The following is a 20,221-nucleotide window of genomic DNA, read 5'->3' as shown; positions in this document are numbered from 1 at the left end:
GCTACTTTAACGTTTCTGTTTCATATGAGCTGGGTGATGAGCGGTAGAGGTATGTTGCTTGAACAAGAGTGACCCCTCTTGTTTTAAGTATGAAGAACTATGAAGATTCTCATTCCTTCCCCTCTCCAACTAATGATAGTTGGCCCTGCTCATGTCTTCTTGATAAAATCTACTGATAAAAGGGCAATTCGAACTTCCATTTAAGACAAAATTGAACTTGGTCATGCATTGATGTAAATTTGAGACACAGGCTGCGTTTAGACAGAGGCCCAATTCTGATCTTTATTTCAATAATTGGTCTTTTGACCAATCAGATCATAAAATTACCTTTACATTTCTATTATGCGATACAGATTGAATAGAGCCCTAAATTAAAATGTAAGTGGAAGCTAGAATTTGCCCCATACTGGATGAAATACACCATTCATTCCTAGGTATTTTGTCAGGGCCTAATGAAGGCAGTGGTGTTAGTTGTGTAACAAATTGTGTAACACTATTGACTGCCCAAACTGTGTCATGTGATGCTGTGTGGATTAGCAAACAGTTTTACCACTGAGTAAATAAGTATACTGTAGGCTAAGTCAATACTGGCAGATCGGACCTGCAAACATGCCTACCTAATATGTTTGTGTCGTGACAGTGTTTATGATTAATTCCTGTTAAGTCATTCATAGTTTAAGTTTGTTATTAGGTTTTACTACAGCGCTATGAAGGCTTTACTACAGGTTCAAGTGTTTCAGATTAGTTCATTTTGTGTGTGTGTGTGTGTGATATGACACACACACACACACACACAATCTCCCAGAATACACTCTCCTTCACAAATGATTCCTCACTTTCAGAAGAACGTCATGAACATCATTGACCAAGAAGTCTAGTACACAAAGGAGAGAATACATCGGTGAGGGACTTGATGTTCTGCTGTCACTGTATCAGGCTGAGCTGTGAGCAACGAACCGTTATGTTCCAGTCAGACACACTGTGAAAAAGACAGTGCCTCAACCACCCTGTGGAGCGATTCGTGGTGTGGACTCCACCACTATTAGCTCTGACAGGATGCAACTGTGGAAAATTCACAAAATATATGGCAAGAGTTAAAATTGTGTGTTATGGTTTGATCGAGGACATAGTGGCCTCTGGGCATTTAGCCAACTGGAGACTATTAAGGTGCTTCGTTCTTCCGCCGTGCTATCAGGACAATCCATTACCTCAGGAAAATCCAGTCTGCTCTGTGCATCAGTGACTTTAGTAGTGCTGAGTGATTATTGCTTTTTGAGGTTGGTTGGTTTCAGTTTGATTATTACAAAATTCTCATGGGTTTTCGATATAAAAAAAAAAAAACATTAAATGCACAATACATTATGTGGGTTGAATGCTGTAACAACACAGAATAAAACAAAAGTGCCATGATGGTGTGAAAATGTTTAAGAGGAAAATGGTATCAATGTAGCTCATAAAAATGACAACATTCCTTATTTAGGAGTTCAATTTACTCAAATGAAGTAAGTTTAGTATGACAAACAGTAGGCACAATTGATACTGATGCTCCTTGGAATCATTGGTAACCCAGTACCGGTAACTCATGACAGTACTTTTGAGTTCCCATACATAGACCAACATACAGTACTGTATAAGTGTGTGAATCTATTAAATAAACCATTTGGAAGTTGATTACATCTAAACTGACCGCATTGTTAGTTTTGTTTTTCTCTTCAGAGAGAGAATGGGTGGGCACTGGGCAGTACATTGGTGTTATTGTGTGAGGTCATGGCCTCATTAGAACAACTCGTTAGGGCAATTAGGGACAATCACAGCTTTGAATCGCTGTGTTTCAGAGGATTACTTTGTGTGGATTTTGCCTTTCAATTGGGTGGCCACAGCCTGTAAGTTTGTGCTAAGACACTTTCTCCTGAGTGTATGACACAAGTGCAGGTTAGGTAACATAGCCTCTGTTATGAAACTAGCATTGTGTCCAGTAATTGGCTGAAACATAGTGGCCAGTTGGCTTCTGTAATTGGGTATGGCAATGCCTTCTATCACATGAACAGTATTTCATTATAATTACGTGATAATGCCCATGAAGCCCCCCCTTGGTTTGTGCCGTGGCGGAGATCTTTGTGGGCTATACTCGGCCTTGTCTCAGGATGGTAAGTTGGTGGTTGAAGATATCCCTCTAGTGGTGTGGGGGCTGTGCTTTGGCAAAGTGGGTGGGGTTATATCCTTCCTGTTTGGCCCTGTCGGGGGGTATCATCGGATGGGGCCACAGTGTCTCCTGACCCCTCCTGTCTCAGCCTCCAGTATTTATGCTGCAGTAGTTTGTGTCGGGGGGCTAGGGTCAGTTTGTTATATCTGGAGTACTTCTCCTGTCTTATCCGGTGTCCTGTGTGAATTTAAGTATGCTCTCTCTAATTCTCTCCTTCTCTCTTTCTTTCTCTCTCTCGGAGGACCTGAGCCCTAGGACCATGCATCAGGACTACCTGGCATGATGACTCCTTGCTGTCCCCAGTCCACCTGGCCTTGCTGCTGCTCCAGTTTCAACTGTTCTGCCTGCGGCTATGGAACCCTGACCTGTTCACCGGACGTGCTACCTGTCCCAGACCTGCTGTTTTCAACTCTTAATGATCGGCTATGAAAAGCCAACTGACATTTATTCCTGATAATTATTTGACCATGCTGGTCATTTATGAACATTTTGAACATATTGGCCATGTTCTGTTATAATCTCCYCCCGGCACAGCCAGAAGAGGACTGGCCACCCCTCATAGCCTGGTTCCTCTCTAGGTTTCTTCCTAGGTTTTGGCCTTTCTAGGGAGTTTTTCCTAGCCACCGTGCTTCTACACCTGCATTGCTTGCTGTTTGCGGTTTTAGGCTGGGTTTCTGTACAGCACTTTGAGATATCAGCTGATGTACGAAGGGCTATATAAATACATTTGATTTGATTTGATGAAGCCGGTGTTTGGAGGATATATTGGCACAGGTGTTATTAGGCCCGAGATGAAGTCGAGGGTCGGCAAACCGTGCCAGTATTATCTTCTTGTCAATAGGGGGGCGCTGTTTTCACTTTGGAAAAAATCGTGCCCAATTTAAACGGCCTCGTACTCTATTCTAGATCATACAATATGCATATTATTATTACTATTGGATAGAAAACACTCTCAAGTTTCTAAAACTGTTTGAATTATATCTGTGAGTAAAACAGAACTCATTTGGCAGCAAACTTCCAGACAGGAGGTGAAAATTCTGAAAACGAGGCTCTGTTTCAGGGCCTGCCTATTCAATTGCCCTATATTTATCGATATGCATGCACTTCATACGCCTTCCACTAGATGTCAACAGGCAGTTGAAGGTGGAATGGGGTGTCTAGCTTGATCTGAGGTCGAATAAGAGCTTTTGGCAGGTCAGGAATTCCCTTTCTCTACCAAGGCGCGAGGCGGAGCTCGACATTAGCTTCTGAAAAGCTTTCGGTTTACACGGCGAATATCTCCGGCTCTGATTTTATTTGATACATGTGATAATATAATCGTAAAGTAGATTTTTTCAACCGAGTTTTATCAGTTTATTGGGACTTTTGGAGTTTTCCATTCTTTGCGTCAAGAGAGGGTGGGAACGTTATCAACCTCTGGCTAGCATTGTTGGCGCGAATTCGACAGAAGAAAAGGACATTCTAAAACCAAACAACGATTTATTCTGGACCAAGGACTCCTTGTACAAGATTCTGATGGAAGCTCAGCAAAAGTAAGAACAATTTATGATGTTATTTCGTATTTCTGTGGAAAATGTTGATTCCTATTCTCRGCCGTTTTGGCGYGCYCMGTCTRGCAATAACGCAAGCTGTTTGTTATGGTAAAGTTATTTTTAAAAATCTAACACGGCAGTTGCATTAAGAACCAGTGTATCTTTCATTTGCCATACAACAAGTATTTTTATGTAAAGTTTATGATGAGTTCTTTGGTCAGATTAGGTGAGTGTCCAAAATAMCTCRGGASATTCTGGMGAAWRGWTGCTACYTATTCACAATGTATAARCASGYTTTGRAGCTCTAAARATGCACATTTTCGAACAAAACATAAGTGTATTGTATAACCTGATGTTATAAGACTGTCATCTGATGAAGTTGTTCAAGGTTAGTGATTAATTTTATCTCTATTCTGTCGGTTTTGTGCAAGCTATTTTGGCGTGGAGTAAATTGCGTTGTGTGTTTGGCTACTGTAGTGAGCTAATAGAAATATATATTGTGTTTTCGATGTAAAACACTTAAAAAATCTGAAATATTGGCTGGATTCACAAGATGTTTATCTTTCATTTGCTGTACACCATGTATTTTTCATAAATGTTTTATGATGAGTATTTATGTATTTCACGTTGCTCTCTGTAATTATTCTGGCTGCTTCGGTGCTATTTGTGATGGGAGCTGCAATGTAAAACTATGATTTATACCTCAAATATGCAAATTTTTCGAACAAAACATAAATGTATTGTATAACATGTTATAAGACTGTCATCTGATGTTGTTTCTTGGTTAGTGACTAATTATATCTCTATTTGGTCGGTTTTGTGATAGCTACCTATGCGGTAGAAACATGGTGAAAATATGCGGTTGAGTCTTTGGCTATTGTGGTTAGCTAATAMAAATACATATTGTGTTTTCGCTGTAAAACATTTTAAAAATCGGAAATGATGGCTGGATTCACAAGATGTTTATCTTTCATTTGCTGTATTGGACTTGTGATTTCATGAAAATTATATTATATGATATCCCTGTCCCGAAAGGCTAGGCTATGCTAGTCAGCTTTTTTGATGAGGATGCTCCTGGATCCGGGATGGGTATTAAGTAAAGGTTATATCCTCCAAACACCAACTTCGATGGCATTATCACTTTTATTCAACGGGTTACCAACATAATCAAATAATGATTGACATATTTTCATAAAAAAATTTATTTTGATGATTTTATTCATACTATTTCAACCTTCCATGAGATCTATAGTCCTGACACAAATTTAGGGTTACTACCGGTTCTATCGATTCGGTTACCAGAGACGCGACCCAGTCGTTAAGTCTTTTTGTTCTGTATCTATGGACGCAACCCAGTCGTTCGTTCTAAATGTTCTATTGCAATACTGGCTGGCAACGTTCTCATCCCTTGCTTGCTAGCTAGCCAACTACGGCTAACATACAGTCACATCAAACAGTGCAGCAAGAATAACATCAAAGTAGCTGCATTTTCATTTGTTTAAGCTGTTTTCTAGTGAAATTTCTTTGTATATATTCATAAAAATGTGGATTCATGACTGGCTGAGAAAAGCTACCTGCCTGTCTGTCTCGTCCCGACTCCCGACTCCTACACGTTCATTACTATGGGACAGCTGGAGCTTGAATTTCAATATTGAAACAATGTTGCAAATGTCAGAGGGACAGACAGCAAGGTTTATGCAAATCACTGTTATTGAAAACGAATTGCTAGTCTAAAGTAAATTGGAGATAATGTCTAGATGCTTTTTACAGTGGAGAACAAGTTTGTAAATTGTTTTGCTGGGCTGATGAGACAGTGGTTTGCGCAGTGAGATCGAACAGAATAAATAGTCATTTCAATGTCATAGCTTTAGCCGGTGGTAGCTTTGTGGAATAGACACCGGCTGGAATGCGGTTTTAACCAATCAGCGTCCAGGATTAGACCCACCCGTTGTATAACCTGTTTTATATCACACTTTGGAGTTGCTGTGATTGGTTGGTTATGACTTCTATCAGATATAATCATTCTTCATTCTACTGTTTCTCTGAATCCAGGTGTGGTGCTGACAGAGATGGTCGCCTCGCTTCGAGTCCTTAGGAAACTATGCAGTATTTCGTTTTTTTTTATGTACAGTTGAAGTCGGAAGTTTACATACACTTAGGTCAAAGTCATTAAAACTCGTTTTTCAACCACTCCACAAATTTCTTGTTAACAAACTATAGTTTTGGCAAGTCGGTTAGGACATCTACTTTGTGCATGACACAAGTCATTTTTCCAACAATTGTTTACAGACAGATTATTTCACTTATAATTTACTGTATCACAATTCCAGTGGGTCAGAAGTTTACATACACTAAGTTGACTGTGCCTTTAAACAGCTTGGAAAGTTCCAGAAAACGAGGTCATGGCTTTAGAAGCTTCTGATAGGCTAAATGACATCATTTGAGTCAATTGGAGGTGTACCTGTGGATGTATTTCAAGGCCTACCTTCAAACTCAGTGCCTTTTTGCTTGACATCATGGGATAATCAAAAGCAATCAGCCAAGACCTCAGAACTTTTTTTGTAGAACTCCACAAGTCTGGTTCATCCTTGGGAGCGATTTCCAAATGGCTGAAGGTACCACGTTCATCTGTGCAAACAATAGTATGCAAATATAAACACCATGGGACCATGCAGCCGTCATACCGCTCAGGAAGGAGACGTGTTCTGTCTCCTAGTGATGAACGTACTTTGGTGCAAAACATGCAAATCAATCCTAGAACAATATCAAAGGACCTTGTGAAGATGCTGGAGGAAACAGGTACAAAAGTATCTATATCCACAGGAAAACGAGTTCTATATCGACATAACCTGAAAGGCCGCTCAGCAAGGAAGAAGCCACTGCTCTAAACCTGCCATAAAAAAGCCAGACTACGGTTTGCAACTGCACATGGGGACAAAGATCGTACAAAGATCGTACCATAGTACCCTCCAAGCTCATCATCAAGCTGGAGGCCCTGGGTCTCAACCCCGCCCTGTGCAATTGGGTCCTGGACTTTCTGACGGGCCACCCCCAGGTGGTGAGGGTAGGAAACAACATCTCCACTGTCCTGACCCTCAAAACTGGGGCCCCACAAGGGTGCGTGCTCAGCGCCCTCCTGTACTCCCTGTTCACCCACGACTGCGTGGCCATGCATGCCTCCAACTCAATCATAAAGTTTGCAGACGACACAACAGTAGTAGGCTTGATTACCAACAACGATGAAACAGTCTACAGGGAGGAGGTGAGGGCACTCGGAGTGTGGTGTCAGGAAAACAACCTCTCGCTCAACGTCAACAAAACAAAGGATATGATCGTGGACTTCAGGAAACAGCAGACAAAGCACCCCCCTATCCACATCGAAGGGACAGCAGTGGAGAAGGTGGAAAGTTAAGTTCCTCAGCGTACCCATCACAGACAAACTGAAATGGTCCAACCACACAGACAGTGTGGTGAAGAAGGCGCAGCAGCGCCTCTTCAACCTCAGGAGGCTGAAGAAATTTGGCTTGTCACCTAAAACCCTGACAAACGTTTACAGATGCACAATTGAGAGCATCCTGTCGGGCTGTATCACAGCCTGGTACAGCAACTGCACCGCCCTCAACCACAAGGCTCTCCAGAGGGTGGTGCGGTCTGCACAACGCATCACCGGGGGCAAACTACCTGCCCTCCATGACACCTACAGCACCCGATGTCACAGGAAGGCCAAAAAGCTCATCAAGGACAACAACCACCCGAGCCACTGCCTGTCCACAACCTCTATCATTCAGAAGGCGAGGTCAGTACAGGTGCATCAAAGCGGGGACCGAGAGACTGAAAAACAGCTTCTATCTCCATCAGACTGCTAAACAGCAATCACTAACTCAGAGAGGCTGCTGCCTGCATTGAGCCCCAATGACTGGCCACTTTAATAAATGGATCACTAGTCACTTTAAACAATGCCACTTTAAATAATACCACTTTAATAATGTTTACATGTCTTACATTACTCATATCATATGTATATACTGTATTTTACATCATCTATTGCACCTTGTCTATTCCGCTCGGACACCGCTCATCCATATATTTATATGTACATATTCTCATTCACTCCTTTAGATTTGTGTGTATTAGGTAATTGTTGGGTAATTGTTAGATTACTTGTTAGATAATATTGCATTTCGCTACACTCGCATTAACATCTCCTAACCATGTGTATGTGACCAATAAAATTTTATTTGAGTGTAGTTTGCTGTTGTGGATCAAACAGAGTAGGGTTAAGTTGCCTCTAGATGCTGATCTTGGGTCAGTTTAGAATTTTCCTCACTAATGGTTAAAGGTTAGGATTGAGGGAGGGAAAGCTGTACAAGGAACAGGTACCTGCTGGTGTCACAGCTTCAAACAACTTCGAATGCACCTCATATACTTCAAACACCAGCAGAGAACAGACAGATTTCCAACAGAGCTTTCCCTGAGATGGCAGTAGACTCCTATGGCGCTGTCTAACATGAAACATGTCCTTTGTTCTACCCCGTCTTACACACGCCCAGCATCTGCTTTGCAATGGAGAGGTCTTTTATGAGATTATGGACTATAATATTGGATTATCTGGGTAATCCACCCAGTAAATGGCATCTTTCAAAACATGGATCTGTTTCTATTTTTATGTCTTTCATTTGATTTACAATATGTACCAGACATGTATATTACTGAGAATATGCAGGACTTTTTGTTCAAGAGGTGTCTTGTCAATAAAATTGAAATTCAAAGCAGCAACCCTATAGAAATAATTATTGAGTTTGAGACCCGCAATGGGGGTTACACTGTTGCTGTTAGCAAAAATTGCTACATTGGTGGCAGCTGTGGAATGCTGCTTTGGGGACCATCGGAGAGGCGTGCACATGTGAGGGACTTGGTATAGTAAAGTGTGATGTACTTGGTATGGAGAAGCATAGGGACACGCTGTCCCGAAAGGAGGGGATAGTGTAACAAACCTTGCCTTAGGCCTGTTACAATCCCCCCAAAAGGGTTAGACCATTGTTTGAGCAGTGGTTAGCAGGTCGGCCTGTTGAAGACCCGGGTTGGAGGCCCGCAAGGGGGGTTACACTGTCGCAGTTGGCAGAAATCCCCACAATATCATGGTTTAGTTTATTTTGTCAATTAGACTATTGTTCAGAATTCATAGTGACCAAATTGAGTGTGTGAGAAAAAAGGGACACACAGAGAGATGCTTTTAGAATGGTCTGTGGCCACCTTTTTCCCATTTTGTTGCACAGTTTGAAATACTTCTTAGGGCCCTTTATTTTGAAAGTTGATTATGTCACACAGTAAAGCTACAGATGGGCCAGATGTTTCACCTGATGTGTAAATCTGAAGCATCCGGTTTGTGTTTCCACCGACTACCAGATATGGTAAAGCCTAGTGGCCGGCAGTGGGAGAAAATTTAGATTGATTTTGGCAGACATTCTGATAAATATCTCATCATAGAACATTTCATGTCAATACACGTTCTCTTCCCAAAACTACAATGTGTTACGGACAGAGTTGACTCCGTTTTGTAAACTTGACCCTTTGCCAAAGTTTTTAAAAATTGCATTGTTTAGAAGGAGTGCAAGGGTGAATTGCGTTATTGTACACGCGCACTTCAAAGTAGGTGTTCCCTGACGGGAATGCCCGAACGCGCCAATACGATCTCGCTAGCTCGTTCTTGGCTCTGCCCACCTCCTTGCTTGTTCTGCCCACTGTGATTAATTTGCTCCCATTGTAAACGACAGGCTGCGGTCTCTCTTGGGGTAGTTATACAAAATCTTTGGTAAAGCTGTAAATTTGCAGCTGTAAGATTTACGTTACGTAAGACTGAAGAACTTGATTACAATTTAATTCCCTAAACCCCGCCTCCACAATACACATTCAAATGAACAGCACATATTTGTCCTAGGGCTTTCCACCCTGCATAACACACGTTTTTTCATACGAAATATAGTCAGCTAATATTGAAACTCTGATTACAATATTGTCCGTAACGAAAAGTCTATATTCTACTCCACACACTGTAATGTGATAAGAGTAGCCCACAGAGTCGAGAAATTGTAACATTGTATCTGTCGTTATTTAACATCAAAGGACAGTGCAGTAGAGGGGGTATGTCCGGATGAAAGAGATAGCGCTACTGTACACGAAAGCATATCTCCATTTGCAACAGGTGGCAGTCGATGTCAATTAGAAATAGCACGGTATCCTTTACCTGGCTGGCGTGCATTACCGAGAAGAGGAACTAAACGCACTGCGGCTTACCCTGGAGTAACCATCACATCAAGGATTTCGGAAATTCAGGAAATCAAACGGAACTCTTTTCTGAGGTAGGTTATTTAAAGGAGTAAAGTATCGGATAAAGGATTTAGATAGGGAATAACTTGCATGTGTGTCATTTATGAGCATTGAATATTACATATAGACATTCTTAGCATTTGAATAACTTCAGTCTTACAGGATAGACGTATCTCTGACTAGTTCCCTAAACAGACAATGTGTCCAATTCGTCAATATGTTAGGGGATTTACGATTTCCTGCACGACGACTCTGTATCATAGGTGCTTTTAGCTGGAACTTGAACAGCCGTCCACGTAGGCTAGCCTATTGTATCAGGTAAACACTGTTGTTACCCGAGGAAATTTCCGCGCCATAGGGCAGCTACTATAGGCCTACATAGGCTATACAAGTTACATCAAGGCGTTAACTTCTGCAGCCTATGGGCTACAATTCATATGCAAATATTTTTTCCAATAACGTAGAAACATTTGTCATTTTCAGCATAGTGCATGGCATGTGTGCATAATGTCATTGGTTGTCAGATAACGATCGCGTTATGTAGTTTAGGCACCAACAACAGATTAAGTTATACAGTTGAAGTCAGAAGTTTACATACACCTTAGCCAAATACATTTTAACTCAGTTTTTCACAATTCCTGACATTTAATCCTTGTAAAATTACCTGTCTTAGGTCAGTTAGGATCACCACTTTATTTTAAGAATGTGAAATGTCAGAATAATAGGAGAGAATTATTTATTTCAGCTTTTATTTCTTTCGTCACTTTCCCAGTGGGTCAGAAGTTTACATACACTCAATTAGTATTTGCTAGCATTGCCTTTAAATTGTTTAACTTGGGTCAAACGTTTTGGGTAGCCTTCCACAAGCTTCCCGCAATAAGTTGGGTGAATTTTGGCCCATTCCTCTTGACAGAGCTGGTGTAAGGAGTCAGGTTTGTAGGCATCCTCGCTCGCACACGCTTTTTCAGTTCTGCCCACAAATTTTCTATAGGATTGAGGTCAGGGCTTTGTGATGGCCACTCCAATACCTTGACTTTGTTGTCCTTAAGCCATTTTGCCACAACTTTGGAAGTATGCTTGGGTCATTGTCCATTTGGAAGACCTATTTAACTTCCTGACTGATGTCTTGAGATGTTGCTTCAATATATCCACATAATTTTCCTGCCTCATGATGCCATCTATTTTGTAAAGTGCACCAGTCCCTCTTGCAGCAAAGCACCCCCACAACAGGATGCTGCCACCCCCGTGCTTCACGGTCGGTCTCTTATACACATCTAGATGTGTATAAGAGACAGGTTCAAACTTGCGTACTATTGTTTGTACAGATGAATGTGGTACCTTCAGGCGTTTGGAAATTGCTCCCAAGGACTGTCTCTTATACACATCTAGATGTGTATAAGAGACAGGGACATGGCAGAGCGGCCTTTCAGGTTTTCCGTGGACTCGTTTTCCTGTGGATATAGATACTTTTGTACCTGTTTCCTCCAGCATCTTCACAAGGTCCTTTGCTGTTGTTCTGGGATTGATTTGCACTTTTCGCACCAAAGTACGTTCATTCCTGAGCGATATGACGGCTGTGTGGTCACATGGTGTTCATACTTGCGTACTATTGTTTGTACAGATGAATGTGGTACCTTCAGGCGTTTGGAAATTGCTCCCAAGGATGAACCAGACTTGTGGAGTTCTACAATTTTTTTTCTGAGGTCTTGGCTGATTGCTTTTGATTTTCCCATGATGTTAAACAATGAGGCACTGAGTTTGAAGGTAGGCCTTGAAATACATCCACAGGTACACCTCCAATTGACTCAAATGATGTAAATTATCAGAAGCTTCTAAAGCCATGACCTCGTTTTCTGGAATTTTCCAAGCTGTTTAAAGGCACAGTCAACTTAGTGTATGTAAACTTCTGACCCACTGGAATTGTGATACAGTAAATTATAAGTGAAATAATCTGTCTGTAAACAATTGTTGGAAAAATTACTTGTGTCATGCACAAAGTACATGTCCTAACCGACTTGCCAAAACTATAGTTTGTTAACAAGAAATTTGTGGAGTGGTTGAAAAACGAGTTTTAGTGACTCCGACCTAAGTGTATGTAAACTTCAACTGTATATTAAGAAAAAAAGGAAAAATTAATACCAACAATAGTTTATTTTTTGTGAAATTTCTTTAATTGAATTTAGTCATTTTACAGAGGGGGATTACAGGTACAAAAACAATCAAAGAAATGCATACAAAATAACCCCAATCCATTCCCCATCCACCCGCCCGCATCCTCCCATCTCACCCGGAAACCATGCCCCACTTACCCGACCCGAAGAAACCATGCCCCACTTACCCGACCCGAAGAAACCATGCCCCACTTACCAGACCCGAAGAAACCATGCCCCACTTACCCGACCCGAAGAAAGCATGCCTCTCACTCCTTCCCATTCCACCCACCAAACGAGGTTGCTTATCAGTCCCATCCCCAGAGTCTCAATTGTTCCTTGACTAGCACATTCATTCTCGCTGTTGATCATTTTATTGTTATAACTTCTAGTAGTAACTGTATCCCCTGGTTAAATGGGAAAGAGTGAGGTGCCATTTAGATCCCCCCCCAAAAATCGCTGCATTGATGCCTGCCAGCAATTATTTTCTCTGATTGATTTAGTGATTCAAGGTGCTATCATTGTCAAATAAAACAATAGGTGCAAAGCATTGAATATTTAAATTCATGCACTTCAAAATTAATGTTGTAACTTTGCCCCAGGAGCATTTTTAACTGCAGGGCACTCCCACATCATATGAAGGAATGTGCCTACCTGATTTAGGGGACACAGTGAATAGTTGGGAGTTGGGACCAATTTCATCATAAAACGTTTCCTTGGTGTTAAATACAGTCTGTGAACACATTTATGTATACATTTATGGTTCGGATTAGGGAATGCCAAAGTCCTATTTTTCCATATTATGTTCTAGTTAAAGGGTTTTTCAGATTCAATTAGATCTGTGGACCATACTTTTTTTAATGGCTAGCTCAGCATATGAACTTTCCAAAAATATGTTTTGACTTTAAAGCAAGGAGATGTTTCTATTTTGATATTGTGAAAGAAAACATTTGACAGTCAAAATGATTTGTTTTTGGATAAATTGTTATACAATGCTTTTCCAGTAATCCATGGCTAATCTCTTTCTTTGTCATTTAACAGTAAACATAATAGATGGTGGTCAACTAACACATAGTAGCCCACTAGCCCACAATCAAGGTAGAAGTTAGTGCGTTGTGGATCCCTCAGAGGGAAATCCCCAAATTCAGAGACTGTACCAAACCATACTGAAGCATTGTGAAAATGACGATGTGTGTCAGAATGGGGCTTGTCCTTCACCTAGCCTGTCATCACTACCTAGTATGGTTTGATTGATTCATAATCTAGGCCTACAGCAGTTGTTAAATGTTTGGGAGCCAGGTTTAAGGTTAGACTTGACTTCTTTTTACTCATTGTCCTTCTCCACCATCTCTACCTTTTGTGATGAAGGCGGGGCTTGAACCCGGGACCTTGTGAAATCTGAAACCCCTTGACAAGATCAAATCAAATCCAATTTTATTTGTCACATGCGCTGAATACAACCGGTGTAGACCTTACAGTGAAATTCTTACTTACAAGCCCTTAACCAAAAATTCAGTTTTCAGAAAAATATGTGTTAAGTAATAAAATTAAAAATTAACAGTAACAAATAATTAAAGAGCAGCAGTAAAATAACAATAGCGAGGCTATATACAGGGGGTACCGGTACAGAGCCAATCTGCGGGGCTACCGGTTAGTCGAGGTAATTGAGGTAATATGTACATGTAGGTAGAGGTATTAAGGTGACTATGCATAGATAATAAACAGAGTAGCAGCAGCATAAAAGGGGGGGAGGCAATGCAAATAGTCTGGGTAGCCAGTTAGGCTTTGGTTTGTGTCGCTACAATATTAACACTATTTCTCCCTTTACTCGCTTCATTCCCAGGTCCTCACGCTCCTCTCATCATCCACTTCTTCCACACTCTCTCTCTCTTGTGTGTGATCGTGATGGCGTTGTGTGTGTGAGCCATGGCCCCCTCTCTGACCACCCTGGGGAAGCTGCCTGTGGTGCGCTGTCGGCTGCTGCAGCGCTACGAGCACCAGCCCTTTGTCTCATGCCTGGCCGGCCTCTACGGCTGTCAATGGAGACGCTACCAGAGGACCCGTGCCACGCCGGGAGACTGCTGCTGCAGCAAGGTCAGGGATGTCAGGGGTCAAGCAGGGACGGGGGGATTGAGTTCCCAAGTGAGATCATTTGATGTGAAAAGTTATTTTTGTTTGTTGAATATCTGGTCATTTCACAGGATGGTTTAAACCCCTGACAGAGACTATACTCACACACTACTACTCAGTGGCGTGCCGTGGGCCTGGGGCCTAGGCCTTCAGTGAGGTACTACACAGTCCCACCCGAATTAATCCACCTCTTATTACCATCATTATGCCATGGCTCTAGACACTATACATTTAGACAGAAACGCAGTATAACCAGGCGTTGCGTCACCTTGAAATTGACAAATTGAKATTTTTGGGTAAACAGTGTTTAACAGACAACTCAAGTTTGCAAAGCCAGTGTGGCTCCAAACACCAAATCGATCACTTGCAAATAATAGGCATTCCCAGCAGTACAGTTTGCAGTGCTTCTCGGAGCCTGTGAGCCATTGACAGCGCTCGTAGTTGAAACTTTGAAAGTGGCGAGCGAACGAACCCCTTTCCCGCCTGTGACAGGCTTGTTGGCTCGGGCGACCTCTCCTTACAATGTCTAACTTTTCTTGAAAAGTTCGTCTTGAGAATGGCGTTATAATTATATCCTCGACCAAATCGATATCTTCTCCTCCTTCCGCCATTGTGGGTTGAAAAAACAGCTTAGTAGAACGCGAATTAATTCGTTTATCAAATTCAGTTTCCTAGATCTGCATAGACCTGCCCATAGGACCTGCCTCTCAATATTGGTAATCCAATCAAAAGACGTGGACGCACTACGCCTGCTAGCTGGCTCCTGTGTAACACTGGAGCCAGCCAGCAGGCGTACAATAGCCAACTCTAAAGCTGATTGGTTGACACAAATTTTAATTTCCATTCACTTTAAGCTACAAGCGCCCGCACTGTTGATTCTGAAGGCCTGAGGGCAGATTTTAGACCCCTGGCAACACATGATGGCTGAATATGATTGGATAAAAGATCTAACATAAAGACCAGCCCTCCAAATCTCAACCTGGGGCTGGAAGCAGTGCAACCAAGAGGAAAGCTATGAAATGAAGAGTATAACTCTTACTCTGGGGAATAATTTAATACATATTTGTGGGAAAATATATTTAAAAAATATATATATTCTGATGATGTTTAGGCCAGCAGAGAAGGCCTTGCAGGCCCTGACGGCCCACCACTGCTACTACTACTACACTGTACTCTCTCTCTCTCACATGCACACATGAATGCGTGCCCACACACAAGTTCTCTTTCTTTCTCTCCCTCACTCTGTCAATATCTTTCATGGCTTACATCATTTTTACTGTCACAGTTTTACAATCACTGTTTAGCCAGTAAGGAGCTCCCTCTCCTCAGAGTTCAAAGTGCACTCCCTCAACTGTATGGGAAGCATTCTAGGCAATAAATGCATACATTCAGCCCTTTCAAAGAACAGCACTCTCTTATGTTTTGTAAGAGCATTTAAAGGAAACTTCCACCCATCTTTTGGTATTTGTTTCATTGTTCCACTGTTGATTTAGTCCCAAAAATGTTTTGCATGTCAGCAATCAACTTTTCAAGATATATAACTTTCAGAATACAGAAATACCGGCTGTATTTCTGTATTTTGAAAGTTATATATCTTGAAAACTTGATTGCTGACATGCAAAACATTTTTGGGACTATAGCAACAATGGACTAATAGTTTCTGGGTGGAGTTTTCCTTTTATTGCTGCAAAACAACAACTTGCTGTGTGACAGTCCATTGACTAATGTTAGCCCAGGCTTGAGTTGTTTACCTTATATGTCAGGGGAAAACACAAATAGAAGTGAAAAAGGTTTGGCGAATGTAGTGGCTCTGGCCGTGAATCCCTGCCTTGCCACCAATATGTTGTGGGTTCAATCCTCATCACTGGTAATTACTTGTTAGTGTACATTTCCATGCCAACAGTATATGGGTTATGCATTTGTTATGAAGTCACTATGTGGGACTTATTGTGTTTCTCTGCCCTGCAGTTGGAATGTGCCAGCTTTGCACTCCTCATCGTGACATTCTGTCTCACACTGGTCTTCCTCTACTTCTGGAGTGAAGCTCAGAATGACTACAATGATTTTGACTGGTAGGTCTCACTATTACATATTCACAATGTAATGTAAACACAAATCTAAGTATGAACAAGCATTCAAATATATAAGGACTCAAACACACACACACACACACACACACACACACACACACACACACACACACACACACACACACACACACACACACGTGCAAGGCCAGACCACAACTCTGTGGCAGTGGTATGTCATTGAGATTCAGTGGTGTTCCTGTCAGGAGAATCTCCTCTCCTGCATCACATTAACAACATTACCTCCTACTCTATAGCCACAACTATTGCTATTGACTATTTGAAAAAGTCGCATAAAAATCTTGCTCTGTTCTTTGCCTCAGGCTGCACACCCTGTTCTCTCATGAAGTGATCATATTTTCACCCATCAGACTATTCTAAATGTAATCTTGTCTTTACTAATATGTAACATTTGTTTTCGATTTGGAATGGTGCATTATCAAATGGGCAGGAACAAGGGAACGGGCAGGGGGAAAAAGACATGTCATCCGTATGCACTGGAATAGCGAATGGAGGCAGCTTTCCCTTAGTTTAAATTATACTGGGTAGGCTCCTCCGGTTTTATAACATAGTGGAGCAGCTGAGAAATTGACTTACAGTAGCAGCTGGGATTCTGCTCTTTTTAGTGGCAACCATCAATATTCTGCATTCACACAGGATTGTGGAAATGTCTGGGCTTATAAGAACACTTCTTTCATTTCACACATTAACCACTGTTTGAGGAGCATGCAGCCTATCGCTGTGCGACAGGTGATATTCCGCCCAAACTCTGTATGTCATGGGCTCTCCAACCATGTTCCTAAAGCTACCCAGTGCTTAATTTGGGACCAAACCAAGAGAAATCTGTACAGGAACATCGATAGTAACACGAAACATATTTAATTAAACTGTTGACCGGCCCCATCTCTGCACGCTCGAGAAAGGAATAAGAAGAGAGAGGAGATATTCTGTAGCTAAAGGTATTGTCAGCCTATTAATTATAAAAAAGGTCCTATTACTAGGCTATTCAAAATCAAATATAAAATTCACTATAATTGTAGGCTAACTCGGTAAACCGACCTGCACAATCAATGAACCAACAGCATCGCCTTGGCCTATACATTCTCTCCCAGACGCATGGATAGAAAGTTTGGAGTGTAGCATAAGGTAACAGTCCATCCAGTATGCGTAATAATACAGTCCACACTCAAAGGCCATTACTATCATTTTTTTGTTTTGGCGTATAGGCTAGACCAATTATGTACCAAAGACATCTTAAATCTATGTATTTTGTTATGTTTTTCTGGCATGTGTAATATGCGGTAGGCTATTAGGTTATGTATTGTATAACCGCACAATCATTATTTTAAATCTTCTTTTTTTTTCATGCTTGGGCTCATATACAGTGCCTTCAGAAAGTATTCACACCCCTTGACTTGTGTTACAGACTGAATTTAAAATTGATTACATTTATATTATTTGTCACTTTCCTACATACAATACCCTATAATGTAAAAGTGGAATTATGTTTTTTTTTTTAATGTTTATAAATGAATTACAAATGTAAGCTGAAATGTCTGAGTCAAAAAGTATTCAAACCCTTTGTTATGGCAATTTGCAAGCCTAAATAAGTTCAGGAGTACAAATTTGCTTAAAAAGTCAATGACTCACTCTGTGTGCAATAATAGTGCTCAACATGATTTTTGAATGACTACCTCATCTCTGTACCCCACACATACAATTTTTTGTTGGGTCCCTAAGTCGAGCAGTGAATTTCAACCACAGATTCAACCAGAAAGTCGAGGGAGGTTTTCCAATGCCTCGCAAAGAAGGGCCCCTATTGGTAGATGGGTAAAAATACAAAAGCAGACATCGACTATCCTTTAGAGCATGGTGAAGTTATTAATTACACTTTGGATGGTGTATCAATACACCCAGTCACTACAAAGATACAGGCGTACTTCCTTCCTGCCAGAGAGGAAGGAAACCGCTCAGGGTTTTCACAATGAGGCCAATGGTGACTTTAAAACAGTTACAGAGTTTAATGGCTGATAGGAGAAAACTGAAAATGGATCAACAACGTAGCTACTCCACAATAATAACTTAATTGACAGAGTGAAAAGAAGGAAGCCTGTACAGAATAAAAAGAAAATCCAAAATATGCATCCTGTTTGCAACAAGGCACTAAAGTAATACTGCAAAAAATGTGGCAAAACAATTAACTTTTTGTCCTGAATAATACGTTTTATGTTTGGGGAAAATCCAATACAACACATTACTGAGTACCACTCTCTATATTGTTAAGCATAGTGGTGGCTGCATCATGTTATGGGTATGCTTGTAATCGTTAAGGACTAGGGAGTTTTTCTAGGATAAAAATACATGGAATTGAGCTAAGCACAGGCAAAATCCTAGGGGAAAATCTGGTTCAGTCTGCTTTCCACCAGACACTGGGAGATTAATTCACCTTTCAGCAGGACAATAACCTAAAATACAAGGCCAAATCTACACTGGAGTTGCTTACCAAGAAGACAGTGAATGTTCCTGAGTGACCGAGTTACAGTTTTGACTAAATCTACTTGAAAATCTATGGCAAGACCTGAAAATGACCTGCAATCTATGGCAAGACCTGCAATTATCAACAAACAATTTGACAGAGCTTGAAGATTTTGAAAAGAATAATGGGCAAATGTTGCACAATCCAGGTGTGGAAAGCTCTTGGAGACTTACCCATAAAGACTCACAGCTGTAATCGCTGCCAAAGGTGCTTCTACAAAGTATTCACTTGGGTATGAATACTTATGTAAGTGATATATTTCTGTATTTAATTTTCAATAAATGTACAAACATTTCTAAAAATATGTTTTCACTTTGTCATTATGGGGTATTGTGTGTGTGTTTTTAGATGGCTGAAAACAATTATGTTTAATCCATTTAGAATTCAGGCTGTAACACAACAAAATGTGGAATAAGTCAAGGGGTATGAATATTTTCTGAAGGCACTGTATATGCGTATGCATAAGATCTAATATGTGTATACAGTGGGGCAAAAAAGTATTTGGTCAGCCACCAATTGTGCAAGTTCTCCCACTTAAAAAGATGAGAGAGGCCTGTAATTTTCATCATAGGTACACTTCAACTATGACAGACAAAATGAGAAAAAAAATCCAGAAAATCACATTGTAGGATTTTGAATGAATTTATTTGCAAATTATGGTGGAAAATAAACTTTTGTTATTGACCAAATACTTATCTCAATATTTTGTTATATAACCTTTGTTGGCAATGACAGAGGTCAAACGTTTTCTGTAAGTCTTCACAAGGTTTTCACACACTGTTGCTGGTATTTTGGCCCATTCCTCCATGCAGATCTCTAGAGCAGTGATGTTTGTGGGGCTGTTGCTGGGCAACACGGACTTTCAACTCCTCCAAAGATTTCTATGGAGTTGAGATCTGGGACTGGCTAGCCCACTCCAGGACCTTGAAATGCTTCTTACGAAGCCACTCCTTTGTTGCCCGGGCGGTGTGTTTGGGATCATTGTCATGCTGAAAGACCCGCCATGTTTCATCTTCAATGCCCTTGCTAATGGAAGGAGGTTTTCACTCAAAATCTACGATCATGGCCCCATTCATTCTTTCCTTTACACGGATCAGTCGTCCTGGTCCCTTTGCAGAAAAACAGCCCCAAAGCATGATGTTTCCCCACCCCATGCTTCACAGTAGGATATGGTGTTCTTTGGATGCAACTCAGCATTCTTTGTCCTCCAAACACGACGAGTTGAGTTTTTACCAAAAAGTTATATTTTGGTTTCA

The 20,221-nt window shown here is 41.1% G+C and overlaps 1 protein-coding gene across 1 annotated transcript in view; it reads left to right on the top strand.

The window, feature by feature from the left end:
- The first annotated feature begins 9,644 nt into the window (after window positions 1-9,644).
- The window catches only part of LOC111950488 (glycerophosphodiester phosphodiesterase domain-containing protein 5-like), a 33,639-nt gene continuing 23,062 nt past the window's right edge, over window positions 9,645-20,221 (top strand). Inside the window, exons 1-3 of the mRNA XM_070434373.1 lie at window positions 9,645-10,094; window positions 14,056-14,306; window positions 16,311-16,414. Of these exons, the coding sequence (XP_070290474.1) occupies window positions 14,139-14,306; window positions 16,311-16,414 (272 nt within the window). The 5' untranslated portion in view covers window positions 9,645-10,094; window positions 14,056-14,138. The remainder of the gene's footprint in view (window positions 10,095-14,055; window positions 14,307-16,310; window positions 16,415-20,221) is intronic.

Source organism: Salvelinus sp. IW2-2015, linkage group LG23 (assembly GCF_002910315.2).
Source record: "Salvelinus sp. IW2-2015 linkage group LG23, ASM291031v2, whole genome shotgun sequence".
NCBI lineage: Eukaryota > Metazoa > Chordata > Actinopteri > Salmoniformes > Salmonidae > Salvelinus > Salvelinus sp. IW2-2015.
The sequence above is the reverse complement of the archived record's forward strand: the minus strand, read 5'-3'. Positions and strand labels throughout refer to the sequence as shown.